This window comes from Budorcas taxicolor, chromosome 2 (assembly GCF_023091745.1).
Source record: "Budorcas taxicolor isolate Tak-1 chromosome 2, Takin1.1, whole genome shotgun sequence".
In the NCBI taxonomy this organism is placed as follows: domain Eukaryota; kingdom Metazoa; phylum Chordata; class Mammalia; order Artiodactyla; family Bovidae; genus Budorcas; species Budorcas taxicolor.
In genome coordinates, this window is record NC_068911.1 from 40,840,300 (window position 1) to 40,864,051 (window position 23,752).

Here is a 23,752-nt window from a genome sequence, read left to right on the forward strand (position 1 = left end):
CAGCCCACCCTCCAGGAAGGAGACCAGAGCTGAGCCCAGGCCTGGGGAGCAGCCGGCAGCCCCCAGCTCGGTACCTGTGGACGATGCCCTTGCCGTGCAAGTACTCCAGGGCAGACACCATCTCGGCCGTGTAAAAGCGGGTGCACGTCTCATCGAATGAACCGATTTTCCGAATGTATTTAAGTAGTTCTCCGTTTTTGGCATAACTAAGGCCAAAATCTAAACATTGCATGGTTAAGGAAGACAGCAAAAGTCATTCTTTTAAACTAATCTTAGCAGCGCAGTAGCAATTTTTTTAAATTAATGAAAATTGAAGGTACCTGTGGCCAGAGACAGCTGCCCCGCCCCCAGCCAGGCCCACCCCCGCCAGACCTGCGGAGCTGGGTCTGGAGGGATCCCCTGGCCTGGCTCCAGGACAGGACCCCGGGGGGTTCTCACCAACAGCACAGAAACACAGGCCTCTTGGCCAAGTGCCCCTTCCGGACGCCCGTCCCCAGAAGACCCCCGTGGGCTCCGTGAAGGGAGCAGCTGGAGATGCGGGCAGTGCTTCCACCCTCACAGCCCGTGCCAGCCTCGCACCTCGCGCTGTGCGGAGCCAAGTCGCGGAAAGACTCCTCAAAAGAAGGCTCCCGGCACACTGAAGTGAGCAGTTCCCTGGGAGAAACCCTGTCTCGCTCACTCTGACTCTCTCTGTGGCCCCGGGGGGCTTGAGGCCTCCTCTCCCTCAGCCCCTCAGTGCGCTCTGTCTCGCTCCTCTTCCCCCGTTTCCAAAGCGGACTACAGGCTGACGCGAGCAACGGATCCCACAGAACTGCTTCCTCCTGGGGGCACAGAGCACGGCGCCTCTTAATGGAAGCATAGGCCGCCAGGGACGGGGTGGCCCAAGGCCTCGCCCACCCTGAGCAATGGCGCCGGGGGTGGCCTGTGGTCAAGGTATTCCATCTGGTTTCTGTTCACCAAGGCCCTGCATCGCCCACAGAGGAAGGTGCCTGACACCGCGGTGCAGGGAGGACAAGACCAGCAGGGCAGAGACCAGCAACCGGAGCTGCTCAAAGCTTTCTGACTGAGCCCCCTCCATGGCTACCCAAGCCCTTCCAACTAGAACAACGTGTAGCAGGCAGCTGAAGCGGAAAACCAACCTTACTTCCAGGGAAAGCAAAGGGCCTCAGCCAGGGCCCCCTCCTCCCTCGCCTTGCTCTGACCCCTCCTCGGGGAAGGCCAGCACCCATGGTCAGCCTCGCCAGCGGCCTGCAGACTCTGGCCCAGCCAACTCTGAGCAGAGGTCCCACTGGCCCTGGACTGGCCATGGTGCCGCCCCCGCTCGGGAGCGCGGTCTCCCAGAGACCAGCAGCCCCCGAGAGGCTTGGCCACGGCCACGGGGCCTCTTCCGGCTTCACAGGTTTTGCCCCTTATCTGCCCACTCCCTGAGTTCCTGTTTCCTGTGTGAAGGACACTCCTGAGTTCTCTGTCCAGCCAGGGAGCTAGTGACCGACGATTCTGAACACGACAAATGCTGAGGGATCATGGCTCCAAGTCCATGTTCTCTCTGCCAACACACGTTCCTCAATCCCCAGGAATACTCTCAAACCTCACTGCTCCACTCCTCCTCCCCAGCACAGCAAAGGCCTCAGGGCAGGAGACGAGGAGGCTGCTCCCTCAGCGGGAACAGGTGAATTCCTGGGATGAGGAGCACAGGCCCGTGGCAGAGCTGGAGAGCCTGCTGAGCCCAATGCCTGCACTCTGCAGGCGAACCCAGCCCAGAGAGGTTAAGCAACTGACTCAAGGTCATCCAGCCTGCAGCGCAGCTTCCTGAGATCTAGTGCGCCATTCCTGTCCCCAGGCTGCAAGAGGACACCAAGGGCGGGCAGGGGGTGGTGGAGGAAGAACGCAGGCTGGCCTGGCAGTAGCCCTGAAGCCCCTCCAGCTGCACCCCTGCTAGAGGAAAGGCACCCTGGCCGTCTGGCTCCAGTGCCCAGCCTGCCCCACACCCAGGGAGGGAGGGCGGGGTGCTCTGAGTTCAGCCTCTCTTGGGAGCAGGGACTGAGTTGGTCAAGCTGAACCTCCAGAGGGCAAAAAGGCTGCCAGAGCCCAGAAGTCCCCTCGCAGACCAACCTGCCTGCTCTCAGGCTGTGGCAGGGGGGTCTCCAGGCTCTGCCCCGTCTATCCCAGGGCGGGGGTTACCCCTGCAGTTGCAGGAGGCGCCGTTCTCCCCAGCAGACACATGGCTACAAGGAGGATGCTGTGCACTCTGGGGCTCTGCTTCAGGCAGAGTGTCTCCTTTGCTTTCAATTTCAACACACTGTGTGCCATGAAAGACTATGAGTAGGGTGCAAGTCCCCCCGGGTCTCGCTCCTGTCAGAAGTTAAGTGAGCCCTTGCAATCTCCATGGGCTTTCAAAGTGGTCTTAAAAGGTCAAGAGCAACAGACACCGTCGGACAAAGACCTAGAGTCCCCTCCGCCTGCGTTACACTGGCCAATCACGTCCGAAATCAGACAGCAAGCTCACTCACCCAGCCTTAGGGCCTGCTCCCGCTGCTCCTGACCCTGGGAGGAGGCGCCGTCAGCGTGTGCGACTGCCAGAGCCTCCCAGCTGACAAGACGCATTCTCCAGGGGCCCTGCTGGAAGCCCAGGCCTGGGACTCCAGAGAACCAGCCCAGAGAGCCCCACAGGCTGAGAGAGGAGCACAGGGCACGAGGGGTCAAGGCGGCCTCAGAGTGAGACCCAGAGCAGGCTGAGGGGCGCTCCGATGTCCCCAGGAGGCCCCTGGCAGCACACAGGCGGGGGCGGGCGATGCTAAAGCCAGGCGGAGAGGCACACCCGCTGCGACCCCGGAAACAAGTCCACAGGACTCCCCGCCCCGCAGGCCGTGGTCGCTGGACCCCTTCACCGGTCCCCTTGAGAGTGCGACACCGGGAAAACCAGTTGGGCCTGCTCGCCCCTCTTGAGACCTGCGCCCCACCCAGACTGCGCTCTCCACACCTCCCTGGGGGCCGATCCACAGTTCAGGCCTGTGCCCAAGTACTGGCCTACCTGGCGCTGTCTGGCCGGGCAGCCAGCACCCTCACCGGAACCAGCTGGCTGTGGCCCTGGGTTCTGCCGTCTCCACTCCCTGGAGCTCTGCCCTGCTGGGCCCACTCCAGCCCTCTGCGGCCCCGTCTGCACACCAACCCAACCTCGGGGTCTCAAGCAGCAGGCACCACCACGCATGTCAGGTGTGGGAGCGACGTGCGCAGGCTCCGAGGCCCCGGCCTCTCAGCCCCCTCCCAAGAGCCTCTTCCCAGCAGCGGCCCGGGTGAGAGCACGCAGCAGCTGCCCCAGACCCTGCTGGGCTCCACACCACACTCAGAAGAAAACTCAGAACTCTTGCTGGGACCCTGGTCTCTTAGGCCCGGCGCCCCCCAACCCACCTACACCTGCCCCTGCTCCGTCCAGGCCTCTGGCTAGCGTCCTCTCCTCCGACCACTAAAACAGCAGCTCCAACACTCCCACCTCCCACTGGCCTGATTCCTACACACAGCCAGGAATCATCCGTGTACATCTAACTCTGCAGGGAAACACAAGCCCCCCGAGGGCAGAGCCCTCACCTCACACACCAGCGTGTTCCCACCCCGGCACTCAACAAGGCCTTCTCAACGAACCAAAGACAACATTCAACTGATGGCTGAAGGAGCCAGAAAGCGGTGTGAAAGGCGGAACAGGATCAAGACAAATTTTAACCCAGAAGGTGGAGAGTGGAGAGAGGAGGGTGGGAGGGGAGGGGGTTCAGGGCAGGCCCACCCCCAGGTGGTTGGGGGGGAGGGGCTCTGGCGACCCAAGGGCAGAAGAGAGCAGATGCACAGACTGAGGTTTAAGCCTGAACAAGGTTTAAACCTGAGTGACCCCCCATCAAGCTGCAGCCAAGAGCGTCTGCTGGGCTCAGACAGCGTCTCCGGGCAGCCAGGGGCCGGGGAAGGCTGGCTTTGGAAGAAGAGCTGCAGGAGAGGGGCTGGGAGCAGGGAGCACCGGCCGGCCCGGCTGCCCGGGGAATGACAGACAAGCTAACGGCACAGACAGGGCCCCCCCAACCCCAAGCAAAGGAGCATGAAAAAGGACAGCGCTCAGGGATTAGAGGACACGTCAGGGAACAAGTTCAGGAGATGCCCTGAAATAAAGCAAAGACTCGGCAGGGTGTGCCATCCCTGCTGGAGAAGCAGTTGGAGAAGCAGGGAGCACAGCCCTGGAGGGAGGGGTGGGGAGGACAGCCCGAGGCAGGGAGAAAGGTTCTGGGTTTCTGGGGGTCGCTCCCTGAACTTCTCACCTGGCAGCTGAGCCTGGGAAACATGCCCCTTCCAACCAAACCCCAGAGCGCCAGGCCAGGGAGGGCAGAGTGGTGCCCACCTCCCAGGAGCCCTGGATGCCCACAACCCTTCTGGCTCACGTCCCTGATCTGCGCACAGGATGCGACACCTGATGGGTGCTGCACGAACAATGGTCAAGAGGAGTGGGGGCAATGTCTTTCAGTAAAGGTCTAGCAACATCAGCAGTGAAACAGTTCTTGAGATATGAAGCTTACCAACAGAAACCCTCAAAAGTGGCTGTGATGATCTCCCTTGAAGCAATGTTCGACTTCAGTGACTGTCTGTAATCCCAGGGGTCCCAAAGCAAGTGATGCGAATTCATCTGTATCTAGAATATGCTACTCTTTCCTTTCCAGGCAAGGGGCTACTTCTGAAAACAAAAACGGGGTCACGGTTCCAAAACAATAAGCAATCGCTGGCATGGCATTTCGGAGGCTTTGATTGTTCAAAGGATACACAGCTTTTCATCATCCTGAAACGTGAAGTAAAGTTTAACAAAGAAGGGATGATCCAGCCGCGACATCACGTCTCGCTCTCTGGTTACATACGGGACTTTGTTCTCTTTGATAATGTGGCGTTTCTCTAGAATTTTAACTTAAGAAAGAAGCAAGTTACTGCAATTGGAAATGGTAAGAAAACACTAAAGACACAACACATAAAGTATCAAACACAAATTAAAGTGTTTCACAAAACACACCCACCAGCTTTGTGATCAATAGTGCCCTGTCCCCCGAGACGAGCGCAGCGCCCTCCGGGGGCGGGGCAGCCAGGCGGCCGCGGGCCCGGGGCGCTGTCCCTGTTTCCTAGACTCTGAGCAGCCTAGCTCGCTGGAGTTAGTTACTTACTAGCATATTCCCTTGAGGTTGCCAGTTCTCGGGCCAGGACAACCTGGTTTGGGAAGAAAAGAGGGAAAAAGAAGAGAAAAAACACCCAATGTCACTAGGGCACAGAGTCTCACGAGGCACCCCGCCCCCTCTGAAATTCCTCTTTACACATTCTCGGCCCGGTGCGGACAAACGCAGTCAGTGACTAAGATAACGTGTTCTCACAGATAAAGGAAACAGATGTTCCTCACGTGTTTCCAGAAGGGTCCTCAGCATCTGCCAGTGTTCCTCGATGCAGTGAAACATATATTCACAAACACCTTAGCACTAGCGTAGCCCTCACAAACTATGGGAAGCGGCAGCAAGTAATACCTCCACAAAGTGGGCATTGGGGATTCCTTCAAAAAAATAACCCTATGGATATGTTCCTGGTACATGTTCACTGCAAAAGGCTGCCCTGAATTTGGGCTTTTACCAATAACTGTTACCATCCATTTCACTTGATGCCCCCAACAGATGCTATAAATCCCACGCCTGCCTGGAGGGCGTGGGCAACGGAGGGAGAGCCACCCACAGCGTGCCGGCACCACTCCCCGGCTGTGCCCTCTCCTGGCACAGCCTGACCCTCAACTGACCCTCAACCCTGGGGACAGAGCACCGGTGGGGCCCCACACAACAGGGAAGAGACCTTTCTACACACACCTGGGCACAACGTGAGCAACAACTTCCCAGTGCCCGATGGCCCCCCTGGCAGTGAGCTGGGGCGGCCCCTCCTCCACCAGCCGGTGCCAATTCCCCTCCTATGACACCTGCAGGGAATGGCCGCGAACCCACAAGCGGATGGAAACCTGCCTCCTCCTGGGCTGTGAGTTCTATCCCATAACAGAATCCCTCAAGTTCATCACAAGTGACCCTGGGCACTGTGTGAAGCTCTGCAGTCAGTAAGACCAAGGTTGGATTACATGTGCTCAGGCAGAAAGATCAGAAGGATCTCTGTGGGAGAGGGACGCAGGACTGCCCTCAGGTGCTGAAGGGTAAGGAGAGGGGCTGGTGAAGGGCTGGCTTCCTGCGGTTATGGACTGACGCGAGGCTGACAGCGGCACACGCTGGCCACGTAAGGTGAAAAGGAGGAAGGGCGTGGCTCGGCTGCTAACCTGTAACGGAACCCTATCTGGAGCAGACACCGTCTCATCTTTCTGTCGCGTGAACTCTGCACATTCCATGCAGGTTTCCTATGTCCGTCCACGCGGCCCAAGCTGACGGCAGGAGCACCCTCAGGGAGCTGTGGGCAGTGGACCGGGCTTCCCCTCTCCAGCACCAGCTGCACCCCAGGGAGGGCCCGGCCCAGGATCCAGCCTGGGAGCCACCTCTTCTCCTCCACTCCCACCCTGGAGACCTGCTGCCGAGTGGTGGGAGAGACCTGCGGGCAGCACATGTAATCGGAGACCCCAGGCTGCAGGACTCCCACCAGCGCTGGGAAAGAGCCTGCGGGCTCTCGGGCTTTCCTGGGCACTGGGAAAACCAGACCAGCTGGGGCTTCTCTGCCTCCAGAACAGATGGCATGCACTTTCACCCACAGTGGAAACCCAGGGACACTGGGAGAACGTCACAAACATGTCCTCATTTTCCAGGCAACATAAACATCCTGTGCGGGACAGCTGAGAGAAGGAGAACACTGCTTCTTTGATTGGACTCGTGCAAGTAACTGCAGAACACCCAAGGTTCTTTCCAAAACAGTCTTTCTCTTTCTGAAAGGACCTGTGAGTACCAGATCTACTGGGCCTTATCCTCAAAGTCGAAGGTTTTTATCATGAGGACCCAATTCTTTCATAACTTAAATACTGCCAATAAAAAAATCTAAATTAAAAATGTGAACAGAGCAAAAGTTAACAGTTAAAATGATACTGGGAACATGGGTGAGCTGTAGTATGTCATGTTCTTTGTATTTTGAAATATTTCATAAATGGAAAAAGAGAAAAGGAAAACAAATTTCACACAAGGTTTCTTCACAGAAAGGCCAGGCAGGTGGCACAGGAGACGAGACCCCACGCCAGCCAGGGGACCGTGGTTCTGGCCTCCTCGTACCTGCAGCGAGCCTCCAGCCCCGCCACGGCTCATGAGGCCTTCTCCTCAGCAGCTTTGTACCTTCATATCTTTGCTCGAAGAGGAAAACTACAACAAGATAGGTCAACTCTCTCGGGGAACAAAAAGAATGTGCTGTGACTGTGACTCGACAGTGCTGTGATAAGGCTTCTATTCATGAAACTGGGGACACAAAGATCTGGAAGCTAGCAGGTCGTGCACTGCAACTCGAGCAAACATCTAGTGTGTACTTTTAACATACATTTTAAAAACAACAGAAATAATAAAGGCTGTTCAATGTTTCCCGTTTGAAAAGACCCTGATGCTGGGAAAGACTGAAGGTGGGAGGAGAAGAGGACGACAGAGGGTGAGGTGGTTGCATCGCACCACCAACTCGACGGAAATGTGTTTGAGTAAATCCGGGAGCTGGTGATGGACAGGGAGGCCTGGCGTGCTGTGGTTCAAGGGGTCGCAAAGAGTCGGACATGACTGAGTGACTGAACTGAATGTTTCCCAACAACTACGAACAGACTGACACCAATACTGATGTTCAATCTAAGGAAGAAAAAACTCCCAGGGTCTTGCCAATAGGGCACAATGATACGAAATGTCACTTGCTGATGCCTGATGAGAATAAAATTTCACTGGATTTTTTAGAAAATTAAAAACAAGATCATGAAACGCCTTTTAAAGCTTTCACCTACAAAAATCACAGCTTAGATATTTTAACCATCTCATCTGATTGGTGGCAGCCAGCCCCAAGTCACCTTCACTACAGGAGACAATCCCAAGGGGCCCAAGACGCTCCTCTGGGGTGGAGCGCCACCACAGCATCTCAGCGCCCAGCTCCGCGTCCCGAGAAAGGCCAGTGCTCCCAAGGAGAACACCCTCGTCCAACAGACGGCAGCGGCATGTACTCACTGTTGAAAAGGAGCCTTCACCGAGAATCTTTCCGAATTTGAAGTCCTCGGGCCGTTTCTTCCGAGGCTGCGGGGGCTGCGTGGTGTGCTGTAGAGCGCTGGCGCTCGCCCGGGGCTGGGCCGCGGTGCCGTCCATGGCGGGGCCCTGCCTGCTCCCCCCGCTAGGAACGCCGGGGGCCGTGCTGGGCTCAGTCTGGGTCCTCACCATTGATGGGGATGGGCAGGAGCATAACACCACGCTGGACTGAATGGGAACCGTGTCATACTGGGGACACAGGAAAAAAGAGGTAAGGTTCAAGGCGGCTCACTGTTCTGAGCGTCTGAAGTCAAGTCTAGATGTCGCTGAGCCGCCACCAAGCACAGGCAGACCGCCCGATGTTCGGACATGCAGCCCAGGCTGCGGCCCTCTACCCCAAACTCTCCTCTCGCTCAAACCTCGCCCTGCCCTGTCTGTGCGCCCACAGACCCACCCCCACCCAGCAATGACCCGCCCTCACCCTCTCCCTCCGGACCGAGTACACCTCCAATGCCCCCAGCCCTGCTCAGCTGGCCTTCCCTAAACACCTTCTGTGGCCTGTCACAGAGCAAGCTGGGCCAAACCTGTTGACCTCAGGGTCTCCCGTCCCAGAACCCCTCCCCTGCTCACCCACCCACACATGATATAAGGCGAGATGCACAGAAGGCACCCGAGGCTTGAACAAAAGGACCAGCTTCAGACTGTGTCCCACAGCTGAACAGAGCAGGTACCTAAGCAGTCCCGGAACACAGAGAGTAACCAAACGGAAAGAAGAGTCCAAGAGCTGCCAACTGCACAGGAAAGGTACAGCTGATAAAGAGATAAGCTGCTCAAAAATAACAGTAGTGGAATAATGCTTAACAACTTGGAAAGGTAACTGGTTTAGAGCCAAAATGCTCACTGCACACCCAAGTTACCTCCAAATCAATTAAAGAATTGTATGCTTTTTTAGTTATTTAAACAAATTAAAAAACCTAATAAGTTTTTAAAATTTGCAATCCCTATTAAAAGAAGCTGGCTTCCTTGCAGAAACTGACAAGATGATTCCAAAATTCTTATTGAAATTCAAGGAATCCAGAATAGCCAAACAATCTCAAAACAAACGAACAAAACTGGAGGACTCACACTACCTGGTTTCCAAATTCATTACAAAGCTATAGTAATCAAGACAGTGTGGTGCTGCGTGACGACACGCGCTGGTGAACGGAGCAGACCCCAGAAGTAAACTCCTAAGTCTGCAGCCAATCAATCTTTGACAAGGGTGCCAAGGCTTCGTGGGGAAAAAGCCTTTTTCTGCTAATGGTACTGGATATCCACACACAGAAAGACGAAGGTGGCTGCCTTTCCCACATCAAAATTTAACTCAAATGGATCAAAGATCTACATGTAAGAAATAAAACTAAAAAACTCTTAGAAGAAAATATAGGAGTAAATCTTTATGATCTTGGCAATGGATTCTTAGATATGAAACCAAAAGCACAGGAACAAAAGAAGAAACAGATCAAAGGGACTCCATCAAAATTTAGAACTTCAGTGCTTCAGAGGCACCACCAACAAAGTGAAAGAGCAACCCAAAGACGGGGAGAAGATATTTACAAATCATCTATCTGATAAGGGACTTGTATTCAGACGGTATAAAGAACTCAAACAATTCAATTAAAAACGAAACAAAACACAATTTAAAAACAGTCAGAAAATCTGAGTAAACACTTCTCCAAGAAAAAACCCATACAAATGGCCAAAAAGTACCTGAAAAGAGGTTCAACATCATTAGCTACTACAGAAATAAATGCAAGTCAAAGCCACAGTGATCCATTTCACACATACTGGGATTAAAAAGATAATAACAAGCATTGATGGAGACGCACAGAAATTGGAACCCTCACACTGCCGGTAGGATGTCAAATGGGGCAACCACATCAGAAAACATACAACAGTTCCTCAAAAGGAAACAGGCGCTGCACAGCCGAGCAATCCCCCTCCGAGAAATGAAAACACAGGTCCACACAGATCGTGTACATGCACGTTCACAGCAGCATTACGGATAACTAAAAGGGCTGGAAAGGGCAATCAGCAGACAAGTGACTAAACAAAATGCACTGCAGCTATAAAACCTGAATACTCAGCCATAAAAAGGAGTACTGATATACTCTACGAGACAGATGAACACGCAGACACTATGGGATGTGAAAAGGGCCTGACACGAAAGCCACATACTGCGTGATCCCGTCTGTACGGAATGTCCAGACGAGACAGACCTACAGAGAGAGGAGAGCTGGTGGTCGCCAGGGGCTGGCAGGAGGCGAGAGCAGAGCAGCTGCTAATGGTCGGGGGTTTCTTTCTGGAATGAGAAGGATGTCCTGGAATTGGAAAGTGGGGACATATAGCCTCATAAATACACTAAAACCACTGAATTACACACTTTTAAAATGGGTGGATTATACAGTATATGAATTATATCTCAATAAGCTGTTATAAAAATAGCTGTATCACACAAATGACTAAATAAATTTATATATAAGATCTCATTCGAATCCATAAACCATCAAGACTGCTTTTTTAAGAAAAGAATAAGCACCAAAAAAACGCAGCGTAGCTCAGGGCTGTGAAAATGTGTCTCAAATACAAGCGAGAGCCCCAGACCGCAGCACACATTTTTAACCATGGGGAGAGGCTGGGAGATGAATTATTAGATAAGAAGAATGACTGAGTGTGTTTACAACACAGAGAGACACCAAAGGCCGGCGGGACTATGCTAAAGTACACCAACCCATCCAACTGTGCCCGGCACCATGGACTGTGCTGCCAGTGAAACGGTTTCGGACAGCAACGCGGTAACCTGTCAACAAACTGACAAGAAAACTTTCCTCAGTGAGACACAGAAAAATACTTAGGAGAGGCGGACAGACGCACAGTTTAAAATTTAGATGGCCATTAAGGAAGGATTTTTAGATAGTGTCAAAGTTAAATCGGAAATACACAGAAGTTGTAAGAAAAGCCTTTCCCGTCTGAGCCTAAAGCGTTCCAGGAGTGACATCATGGGCCTACTCATCACCAGACTGTTGTGGAACAACACGGAACGAACTCAGAGCACCCAGATTTGTCTCTAACAGTCCTGCCCTTTAAAAGAACCAGAAGAGCACTTGGCTCCACATCTTGGAACAGGAAGGCGGCTGTCAACATGGGCTGTGATCCTCTGCTATGTCTGAAAAGGAGGCTGTCTGTGTAGGAGGAAAAGGCAGGGAAGCTGGCCTGTAGGGACTGTTACTGGCCACGCTGTGTCCCTGCAAACATAAGTACAGCTACTAAGAATAAGCTGAAAACTGGGGAAAATCGAGACTGCAACACACACAGATAGGTGGTAAGAAGTACATCAACATGGTAACACAAAAGCAGGCTGAAGACAACTGCACACTTAATTTTATGAATTTAAACAGGTAAAGGAGTGTGGCCAAAGTTGTTTCTTATATGTATATTGTTGTTTTCCAGTCGCTCAGACGTGACTCTTTGCAACCCCCTGAAATGAAGCACGCCAGGCTTCCCTGTCCTTCACCATCTCCCTGAGTTTACTCAAACTATGTTTGTTCAGAAAGGCTAGATAAAAATCTTCTTTCTCCATTAATACAGGGAAGAAATGCAGAGAACTATAAAGAAGCCCGAGTCCTATAGGAAGTGCACCAAGAAAGGCTGGACAGGTGGGCACAGTAACCAACGTGTGCGGAGTGCAACAGCTTAACCACAGGGGAAGCTGACAGAGACAGACGCTCACCTTAAGAGGCACAAAAGCCACACAAGTAAGAAACACATCTAGACGGAACTCCCTGTGACCCGAACGTGACTAGCACAGAGGAGGAGAAGCGAGGCAGCGGACGGCAAGAAAGGCAGGAGCCTGGGCCGTCTGCGGCAAGGCAGGCCAGGCCAGGGAAGGCTGGCTCAGGCAGGTCACCCCAGAGGACACGCCACACGCCAGCTCCAGAGCTGCTCCCCAGCTGGGATGGGCAGGCTTCATTTTCACTTCAGGCAAGGTACACAGATATGAAGGAATTAACTCAATGCAGAGAATCAGTGAAACACTAGGAGACTGTGACCGACAAGCGTTGTAGAGACTGTTTAAGAGAACCTGCCTTTTTAAACGTGGCCGACAGCACAGACGTGACCAGCAGTGCGGGCCCTCTCGTGGAATGGGAGCCCGAGGCACAGCGCTTCCTTCTGGAAAACTGCCGTCTCCGTGGACACACTGAGGCTCACGGTAAGTCTAGTGTGCCTGATGCGCCTCATAAACCCTCCACCTCAGGAAAGGTACGAGGGCTGGACTCAGCTCTGTGGTTCAGCCAGTACCTTAAGGGTTTGTCCCATAAACAAAGCACACAATCTTAACAGAAGTGTTGCTTAGCTGCTCAGTCATGTGCAACTCTTTGTGACCCCATGGACTATAGTCTGCCAGGCTCCTCTGTCCCCAGGATTCTCCAGGCAAGAACACTGGAGTAGGTTGCCATGCCCTCCTCCAGGGGATCTTCCTGACCCAGGGATCGAACCCACGTAGCTTCCGTCTGCTACACTGCAGGCAGGTTCTCTACATCTGAGCCACCAGGGAAGCTAATAGTGTAATCAAACTCAGGAGCTTCCCCTGGATATCAGCTGGAACTTTCTGTCCTCCAGGGCAGTGGGAAGTAGGGAGAAGGTCACAGTCACCATGCCGAGGTCCATCAGGAACCAAGACAGGCCCGGGCTGGCCTCAGCATCCAGGCCAGGGGCCTGATGACCCCAGGCTGTGCCCATAGGCCACCGAGCACCTCACAGGCTTCCCAGACACAGCCAAGGGGTAAGCACTCCCTGTGCCCATGGGGTCATCCCAAGTGCAAACTCTCAGGCCCAGGACTGAGGCGCAGCAGGGATGTGGGATCCGAAGGGACTCCACAAGAAGAGGAGGAAAAAGCTGGCGCTCCAGCAGCGCCACCCCAGGCACCGCTTCAGACTGGCAGCTCACAAGCCCAGTGGGGTCACTGCTGCCCAACGGGATGGGGGCAGGGAGAGCACCACGGGTTCTGCCAAGTCCAGCCGGTTACTGACCTTACCTAAGCACCCGCCTCCCGCCAAGCAAGGCTCAAGGAGACAACGGGAAATGCGCCAGACAGTGGCAGATGCTTCTGATTCAAAACTGGCACATCAACTAACGAGTAAAATCTCGAACATGAAGTTTCTAGATAACAAAATGTGACGAGTTGATTCGTGGACCTGAAAAAAAGGTAATTTTACAGACATGCTTCTGGACCCAGTGACTATTCCAGCAACGGTGCCACGTGGGTCTCACAAGGGTCTCAGCCCAGCCGAGGGACAGCACACAGGGCGGAGGCCAGCCCCAAGGCGGAGCGCCTGGCAGGACGACAGCCACCCTCGAGCCAGCTCGAGCAGGGACAGATGGCGTCAGGCAGCCCGGGGAGGCTCACATGGTGAACACGGCTTCTGCCGGCCTCAGGAGCACCTGCTGAGGGCCGCACTCTTCAGCTGCAGCCTCCTGGATGCGAAATGAATAGGCGTCCAGCCCACGGCGACAGCCTCCAAAGACAACGACAGGTGCGTCTAATGAGACTCAGCTGACACGGACATGCTCCTGAGCGCTTCCTCTCCATCAGAGCAGTTTCTCCAGAACAGGTTCTCGAAGGACAGCACAGAACATAGAGGTCTGCTTCTGACCTCAGCGGCACAGACCCCACATGCAGCCTCCCTCCAGGTGGCAGCACTTCTGGTGGACACGTGGATATCCAAGGCATGCTGAAGATCAAGCCATCTCGACAGAGCTGGACCTGCCTCCAGACCTGTGACACCGAGCGCCCCTGGCCAGCCAACAAGGGAAAGAGCAGAGGGTCATGCCGTAGAAATCCGCTCAGGTCCTCCTCAACACCAGTCTGCGGTGAGTGCCTCGGGAGATGCCCCGGCCACCTGTATCCCCCCAAGCTGGTCACGAGACAAAGGCTGGAGCCCAGGCTTTTCCCACCAGTAAACATCAAGGCCCTTGAGGCCAACACTTATTCTCAGAAGTGTTGAACTCTGGCAAGCTCCCAGCCCCAAAGCACAGCTTCAACGACAGGTTTGAAGGCAGGAGCTGACAGGCCACTCTTGAAGGACACACACCATGCAAACTAACATAAGCTAGTAGGTCTTTTGTCATTGGAAGCTGGCTGCAACTGTCAGCATGCTCTGGACAGCTGCAGAAGGTTCTGGAGCCAGAGCTAAGCTGCGCCCACTTCAGCCTGGTGGGCACTGAAGCAGAAGGCTTGACTGGAGTCAGAGCAGAGAAACCGTGTGCACTGGAGCTGCTGGCGGGTAGAAAGGTGGCCCTGGGGCCAGGCTGCGGGTCTGCACACACACCAGGTGCCTCTCCCTGACACAGCACCGTCCCCTCACCTCTGCACCCTCACCCCCGCACAGCAGGCCCGCACCGGTGTGCCGCAGCCCACAGCCCACAACCCGGGAAGGAGGGTAGCGGAACCCCGCCGACAGCGCCTCAGTGACTTCCCCAAGGACACCCTCTTCTCCAACCCCTTCTGTTATTTCATGAAAATACATGCACTCATTCTGCTCATCACTGTTTCTTAAAGGAGGTAAATGAACTACGTTATTAACCCAAAGACTCAACAAACATGGCCACTGTGCTAGCAAAGGCCCAGGCAGACGCAGTCCCTACCTCTAGGAAGCGACATCCTAAGGGAGAGGGAGTGACAGACGCAGGTTCACACCCATAACTCACCAAGGAGAGTGTGCGGGCAGCCAGGCACAGGTAGAGGCCTGCGGGGGGCGGGAGAGTGAGCTCCGGGGAGCGGGGGAGCGCTGCAGCAGGTCCAAAGAGGCTGGCAGGGGCTCAAGGGTGCTGCAACGGCATGCAGGGGCACACTCACACACACAAAGTGAGATGCAAGAGGAACCAACCACGCGCCACAAAGGCAGAGTTTCACTTTCCTCTAACGTTTGAGACTCAAAACTCAGGTTCAGCGGCCTTTGAGTCAGAAGGAAAACCCAGTCATTCTGAAATGGCAATAACAGATGATGTAATACACAGACACACACACACACCTGCTTTTCTCCCCCACAGGCTTTATGAGAAAGGGCAGGGCCACCACCAGCATTTCACAAGCACTTCAGGGACTTAAGGTAAATGCAGTGCCCCCAAGACCACACTGCTTCGGGGCTTCCCTGGTGGGCAAGTGGCTAAGACGCAGGATTCCCTATGCAGGGGGCCCGGGATCGATCCTCGATCAGGGAACTAGATTCCACACGCTGCAACTAAGAATTGGTATGCCAAAACTAAAGATCCTGTGTGCTGCAACAAAGATCGAGGGTCCGAGTGCTTCGACTAATACCTGGAACAGTTGAATAAATAAATATTTTTTTTTTACAGTTTTATCCACCTCATTAACATTCACTGAGCACCTACTCTGCACCATGCTCTGCCCTAGGCATGGTGGACACAGCAAAGAACCGAGCCCGTGCCCTCAAGAGGCCCACGTTCTAGGGGAGGCAAGGTGACCTCCAAACACAAAAGCCTGGCAAAACCCAGCGTCTCAAATGGTGATAAATCGCTGTGAGAAAATACAGCAGGAAAGGAGGACAGGAGGGGTGCAAATGTAACAACCAGAGGCGCCCCCACTGGGAAGGTGACTTCTGAACAAAGACCCGAGGAGGTGGGGAACCTTCAGGGAGATGACTGGGCAACGCAAAGGCCCGGCGGCAGAGTGGCTCTAGACTCACAGTCGTCTGCTTGACCCTCAGGATGGGCTGCTTCCAGACAGGACCTCTGGATGCCAGGCAAGACCTCAGGATCCCTGAAACCCCCTCCTCTGGCCACTTCCGGCACCCTCTGGGCACCTCAAACCTCAACGGGGAAGTCTGAGCAGTGGGGCTTCCTGTAGGGTCCAGGCGCCTCCTGCACCCAAGTCTGATGCCGGCCGAACCCCACTGTGGGGTCCCACATCAGCCCTGGGCGGCAGATGCTGGCCACCAGACCACGGCTGCTCTGGACACGCCCTAGAAGCTCCCACTCTGCATCAGCACCACAGGCATGGTGACACAGGAGCCTGTCACTGCCAGCCTTTCTCCTTCGTGGAATTCCGCAATTTCCTTCCTGCTTCAGCCCCAGCGCCCCAGCGCCCCAGTGGGAGACTGCGTCTCAGGGCCGTGCTGACAGAGCGCCGTTCACAGGGACAGCTCAGGGCTCCTGCTTTCTCTCCCTGCAGTCACAACTGGCTGGTATGGGTATGTTTTAATGAACAGTTTCAATTCGGCAGTAAAATGATGGTCGCAGTGTTACCTGTTAAAGCATTTTAAAAGCACCAACTGTAACATGAAAAGCCCAGGAAGAAATCCCTCGCCCAGAGTGAAAAGCCCAAACGTTTACCTGTATTCCCGCTGTCACTCTAAAGGGTTGATTTTTTAACGTTTCGAGGCGATAATTAAGCCGCAGAGAAGGAACTCTGAGGCGTTCTCACCGTGGTCTGGAGGACTCTCACCAGCTCTGGCCCGCGGCGGGGGTCAGGCTCACGAGGGCCTCCTTCCAGCCCGCCGGCCCTGCGTCCTGTGGAGACAGCACTGCCCGGGGCGCCCGGGGCCTTGGGTGAGTCACTCCCACCCAGCAGAGCCCCATCAGCCCGCCACCCGCTTGGTGACCCAAAATTATGGTAAACAAACACATCTGGTTACTCAACAGCTTCTGAAACGTAAGTCTCAGGAGAAATTTAAAGCTCCAGCACCCTGTCCCCCAGTCTCCTCCGCCCTGGTCACAAGTCCTCGGGAACACGGCTCTCCACCGGGTCCTGACACCACCGCGTCCCCACAAGCCCTGACTGCAGGCCTCCCAACACCCTCGGCACACCCCGAGTGCAGCATCTCCCACTGAGGGAAGGCTGGAGCCCCACGCCAGGGGCTCCAACCCCTACCCCCACTCCCCCACGTCCCGGTACCAGCACCCTCTAACCCCCGCAGGACAGGACCCCTCTGCTCCTCTCTCTGGCTTCTGGAAACGCACGAAGCGGAGCCTGTGGCTCTGCTCCACCGCGGACAGGGACGGATGGCTGTTCTCAACTGAACTCAGCCTGAAGAGCCGGCGCCACCAACACCGAGCACCTGTGACGTCTCTGGAAGCGCGGTCACACCGCCCAACACACATCACATCCCGCACCATCGCCGTGCCACGTGACCGAGTCAGCAGGCGGCGCCCGAGGGCCCACCGTCTCCAGTCAGGCCCAGGGCAGCACGCGGGCATTCCTGACAGAAGATAAGCCCACGTCTCAAACAACCAACTTCCAAATGAACTTGGAAAAGCATCGTCCGTAAACTGGGCATTTTCTGTACACTTAAATTGGTTTTACAGCAATGTGTATATAAGAACATAGGATTTTCAATTTCTTTGAGGATTGAGTTCAGCAGTCTCCTCTTAAGAGGTAGAAACTCTAAAGGAAAAATTAATTTGAGATGAATTAATTTTCATATCCACAAAAACACATCAAGGTTTAACTTAATGACACTGTCAACCACTAAGGGAGTTTAGGAAAATATGAGCATCAAAATATCCAGAATCCAGGGACTTCCCTGGTGGCCCAGGGGCTGAGCCTCCGCACTTCAGTACAGGGGCCCATGTTCCATCTCCGGTCAGAGAACTAGATCCCACACGCCACAACTGAACCCGCCCCGTACGCCGCAAGTCAAATAAATAAACAAACACTGAAAAACAAATCCAGTATCCAACATTCAAAACTGCTAAAGGCGACAAATATGATTGACAAATAGATGAAAATGCAAATGAATTTGGAGCAAAAGAAAACAGTGACCCACAGGTTTCTTTTCCAGCTTCCATCAAGTTTCCTACACCAGACACTGCACCTCTTCCCAACCTGCAAGTGACGACTTCCCTTAATCCTTAGGAGACCAACCGCCGGGTGAACGGGAGCTGGTTTTTAAAATACAGAGCCATGTGTTTTTAAAGCACACCCCAGACCTTAATTACGCGGCGGCAGGACAGTAGTGCGCCAGGCAGATGAGGAAGCAGAGAGGCGACCACGCACCAGGCTCCAGCACCATGGCGAGCGTGCAGGGGGCGCGGCCCGCAGCCTGGGCGGCCTCCCAGAGCCCCTGCTGGGCCTGCCCGTGGAGGGGCTCAGCAGAGATGACTTTTCCAAAAGTGCTCAGAGAAGTTGTGTCAGGATGAGAGACTCATGGTTTCTCCTTCTCTGTTTTGAAATGCAGTTTAAAACACTTTACAATGGGGCTTCCCTAGTGGCTCAGTGGTGAAGAATCCGCCTGCCAATGCAGGAGACACAGGGTCGATCCCCGACCCAGGAAGCTCCCACACGCTGTAGAGCAGCTAAACCCGTGTGCCACAACTACTGAGCCTGTGTTCCAGCGCCCGCGTGCCACACTGCTGAAGTGCACACACGCTAGAGCTGGGCTTCGTAACCAGAGGAGCCCCCACTCACCACAGCCAGAGAAAAGCTCAAGCACTGAAGACCCAGCACAGCCAAAAATGAACAAAATTATATTTAAAAAATACTTCGCAATGGAAGTGATTTATCTGTTCATTCTGACAGATATTCACTTAGTGCCAACCAGGTGTCCCATCCTACCTGAGCCCCGGGAACCAAGATGAACACAGCAAACAGCAAACAGCCCCCAAGTCAGCACCAGGAAGCAGGGGAGGGGACGCAGGGGAGCGGGGTTGCCTAAAGTTCCTCGGATCCCTGTGGATACTTCTTTCTCATCTCTGTATCTTTACCTCTTTAAAAAGGATAAAGTGCACATTAAGCAAGAATTTCACATGAAGAACAAGCTCAACTCATGGTTGGCGTGATGAGAGTCAGTCTTTCAGCCTGAGCGGGGAGCCTGTCACTCCGCAACACAGCCAAGGACTCAAAACTCAAAACTGCACACCCTGCACTGAAGCGACCGCAGCCAGATGCTTTCAAAGCGCCTTGGCTCCGAAGAGTTCAAATCTCTACCTGCAGACCTACCGAGGAAGACACGAACTTCACGATGTCACAAGAGTAAACTGTCCCAAACGCTTAACCATGACTTACTAAACCACCCAAACCTCTCACGTATTAATAGTCACCACTTCAGACAAACAGAGACAGGTACAAGATGAGAAGTCACCTCCAAACTGTTCAAAGCTGTACTCTGCCAGGCCGGACCCCAGCTCCGCTCCTCACTAGCCATCTGACCTTGAACGTGCTATGTCACCTCTCTGCGGCTCAGACTCTTCACCTAATAGCAGGGATGAGGAGAACCGGAACTTCCAGGCTTGCCAGGAGGATTTAATGAGTTAATCTACACAAAGCACTCAAGCCAACTCAGACCGAGCATGCTATAAGCAGTTTTATGACTAAAGAACACAGAAGACACACAGTTTTCTCAACCAAGGGTCATCAGATCATAAAACAAGCCCTTCACAACCAAAATGAAGCTCATCCCCTTTTCAAATACTATTCCCTTTTCTGTGAGTAAACCTGAACTAACAATGTACTGAGTGAAGAGGCTCAGCTCTAACCGCAAGCAGACGAGGTGACACAGGACGGCTGAGCTCCGGAATCAGGATCACAGCCAGGCCTTCTACGGTCAGGATGCTGTCCTGCTGCCTAAGGCTCCAGGCAGCGAGAGGAAGGATCCCAAATTCCACGGGCCTCCCTGGCGGAGTGTGCGGCAGCGCTCCGAAAGGCCTTGCTGGGTGCAGACAACACGCCGCAGAAAGGGGCACCTCCCTCCGGGCCCTGCAGGAGGGTGGCGTGGACTGCCCCCCCCCAGCCAAGCAGCTTGGCCCCAAAGGGACCCTGCTCTCCAGTCAGGCGTGCTCACTGGCAAAGAACACTCTGGTAAGAACCTCCTCACACCTCAAGAAACCCCGCAAAGCAGGGCCCAGCGCACAGAACCTGGCAGAGGCAAGCACAGCAGCCACAAGCCCAGCCCTGCCCAGGCTCCACCACGAGGGGCCAGAGGGACAGAGCCAAGCCGAGGACCCCCACAAGTCTAGCCCTGCCCAGGCCCCACCAGACGGGCCGCAGGGGAGGCACCAAGCCGAGGACCCCCGGTGAGCTTGCGGAGACCAGGGCCAACCAGGGCAAAGGCCCACTCTCCGAGCCACGGTTCACTCTCTGTAAAGAGAGGTCAAGAACACCAACCCACTCCTTGAGGGCTGCTGGGTGCCCATGACAGACAGGAGCTCACAGGCACTCTGGGAAGGCCACGTCTTGTATCCACAGGGCAGACGAGACATGGCAACTGCTGAAAGCTGGACTGTGGGGCCTGGGTGCCCCTCTGCGCACGCTGAGAATGCCGGCGGCCACCAGCTCCACCCATGGGAGCCTCCAAGCACAGGCAGACTGGGAGCTGGCCCACAGGACACTATGGTCACCAGTGAGCTTGTGCAGCATGAGACACAGCAAAATGCCACCACTCCTGACCAGCACGTAATGACACCAAGGAACCCCGGGTGGATGGCTGACGGGATCTCAATGAACACCCGAGTAAGACTTTCTGCTGTTCCATGGTGCAGGGTAGAGAGAGTTCAGTTCAGCTCAGTCGTGTCCAACTCTGTGACCCCATGGACTGCAGCATGCCAGGCTTCCCTGTCCATCACCAACTCCCGGAGCTTGCTCAAACTCAGGTCCATCGAGTCGGTGATGCCATCCAACCATTTCATCCTCTATCGTCCCCTTCTCCTCCTGCCTTCAATCTTTCCCAGCATCAGAGTCTTTTCAAATGAGTCAGTTCTTCGCATCAGATGGCCAAAGTATTGGAGTTTGAGCTTCCAGTGAATATTCAGGACTGATTTACATTAAGATAGACTGGTTTGATCTCCTTCCTGTCCAGGGTGGAGAGAGGACACGAGCAAAGGGGGAAGCGTCCTGTGGGTGATCCCCAAGGGTGGCCACTTAATCTGTCCCCCTACTCCCTTCTCCAGCCCCTCAGAGCCTCTCACCCAGCCAGAGGCAGGAACACAAGGTCATGGCTGCCAGCCGCCTGAATGAAGTCCAGTCCTCAGGCTTAACAGACCACCCCACGGATTGCAGCCCACCAGGCTCCTCTGTCCATGGATTCTCCAGGCCAGAATACTGGAGTGGGCAGCCATTCCCTTCTCCAGGGGATCTTCCCAACCCAGGGATTGAACTCAGGTCTCCTGCATGGCAGGCAGGTTCTTTACCACCTGAGCCACCAATAAAGTCTAACAGACCATAAGACTCAGCAAACGCTGTCTCTGAATCGTGCTAAACTGGCACCTCCAACATTAACTTTATATATACTACAAAACACTGAAGTATAGGATCTCTTCGCCCTTCTCACTTCCCTGCCATACTCTGAAACTGCATACAGGTACACTTTACAAGCCATGAACTTGATTAACGTGAGCATCAGGATGCGGATGACTTCTGGACTTCTGGGCAGGAGAGGGGAGATTATAATCAGCAGGACCACTTAGGGGGCTTCTAAGAGCTCAACAAAATCCTGTGTTTACAGGAGGGTGGTGGCACAGGCCAGTTGGTTTCAAATTCTCTATATGCACCCGTTATAAATACAACTTTAAATAACATTACTTAAAGGGAAATTAATGAACTGCCATTTTTCTCAACCTCTAAAAATTACTATTAAGCAGTTACTGTTTAATAACACACACTTCTGAGCATTTCACACATGGTATCACAGTTCTCAAAACAACTTCTGGGCATGAGGACCACTGGCATCCCTCTTTACAGACGGAGACACCAAGGCACAGATTAGGCCCTTGCCTGAGTCCCAAGCCCAGCAGTGATGCCAGGTGCACACTCCCTCGGCCCTGCCCAGTTCGGGGGGGGGGGTGGCGGGGGGAGCTGATGCTCAGTGTGAACCGGGAACAAGCACGCAGGGCCGTCCAGGAAGCAGTCAGTGACGACTCCACAATGCGCCTTCCAACAACTTCTGCGACACTGAATCTAGCTGCAACAAAATCATACTAAGAATATTATGAAAGCATTTCTTAAGAAATTACTCCAAACAGCTGGAAACAGCCTATGTAAATATCCACCAAGAGAACAATGGCTGCTCACGGTTCACCGAGAGAGGGGAGCAGCACACAGCCACTGCAAGCGGCTCCTGCGAAACACTCGGTGAAAACAGCAGCAGACAAAACTGTCTCAGATATACAGTAAGGGTCCCAGTTGGTTTTTTAAAAAATACAAAAAGGAGGGGCTTCCCTGGTGGTCCAGTGGTTAAGAACCCGCCTTGCAATGCAGGAGACACCGGTTCGATCCCTGGTCTGGGGAGATCCCACATGCCGCAGGGCACCTAAGCCCATGTGCCACAACCACCGAGCCTGCACTCTAGAGCCCGGCACCTGCACCTACCGAAGTACCTAGGGCCCGGGCTCCACAGCAAGAGAGGCCACTGCAACAAGAAGCCTGAGCACTGCAACTAGACAGTGCCCGCTCTCCACAAGGAGAGAAAGCCTGCACACAGTGGTAAAGACCCAGAGCCGCCCCAAATAAGTAAAGAAAAACACAGAAAGGAAACAGTGATGACCTCTGGGTGAAGGAAAGATAGACCTTCCGGTCGACTCCCTGTAACCACGAACCTGGACAGCTGCAAGGGGTGGGATCCACCTGAGGAGGGTCAGTAGATGCAGAGGCTCGAGACAGTGGGGGCCTCCAAGGGACCTTGTCAGCGGCACACCGACTACAGGGGCCACAAGGTCCTCAACAGACACAGGTGACACCACAGGGGCTCACAGACTTCCTGAACTTCCTTCCAGGTCCATCAGTTCATTCATTCACAAAAGACACGGGACGTATAAAAGCATCTGCTAATGCACAGATGAGTAAGTTAGTATCTTTTAGATATCTTTTATGTGTGGAAGAAATCATTAACCACCAGTGGAGGCCCAGCATGGAAATCCTACTTTTGCTTTTAGAAGTCTGTTATCCCAGAGCTGTATCAGAAAAACAGTCATGTCCGACTCTTTGCGACCCCATGGACTGCAGCCCGCCAGGCTCCTCTGTGCAAGAAATTCTCCAGGCAAGAATACGGGAGTGGATAGCCATTCCCTTCTCCAGGGGATCTTCTCAACCCAGGGATCGAACTCAGGTGTCCCGCATTGCAGGCAGACGCTTTACTATCTGGGCCACCAGGGAAGCCCATCCAGATACTTGAGACTCTGTCTCATACCTACATGACGTGAAGGAAACCTAGAAAGAATGTGTATAAAAGCTTTACTCAGTAAAATCTATTAGTAACCAGTAAACAATAATATCAAGAAGCTCTTGCCTTCTATTTTTCTAAAATAATACAACATATTAAACTCAACAACTAAGAAGAAAAACTGAGCTTCTAAACTCAAGTCACACTTATACTACTTACAAATGAATCTTCTCAGGAATTAAACCCATTCAGCTAACATTTTCCCACTACAATCTAGTTTGGGAAACTAAGTGATACCTAACTTGATCCAAAGCAGGGCATCTTGAAAGTTAAGTGATATATCTGGTGAAGCCAGAGGCACAGAGCTGTCTCCCTTCTTCCCGGAAGAGCCTGGGGCTCCTCTTTCCTGCTCTCTAGCTCCC

The 23,752-nt window shown here is 53.9% G+C and overlaps 1 protein-coding gene across 1 annotated transcript in view; it reads right to left on the reverse strand.

Moving 5' to 3' along the window:
* The window catches only part of PDPK1 (3-phosphoinositide dependent protein kinase 1), a 59,864-nt gene that overhangs the window by 25,337 nt on the left and 10,775 nt on the right, over positions 1-23,752 (reverse strand). Inside the window, exons 2-5 of the mRNA XM_052652428.1 lie at positions 8,166-8,429; positions 5,184-5,226; positions 4,795-4,932; positions 75-219 (exon numbers count right to left, since the gene is read on the reverse strand). Coding sequence (XP_052508388.1) covers positions 75-219; positions 4,795-4,932; positions 5,184-5,226; positions 8,166-8,429 — 590 coding nt within the window. The remainder of the gene's footprint in view (positions 1-74; positions 220-4,794; positions 4,933-5,183; positions 5,227-8,165; positions 8,430-23,752) is intronic.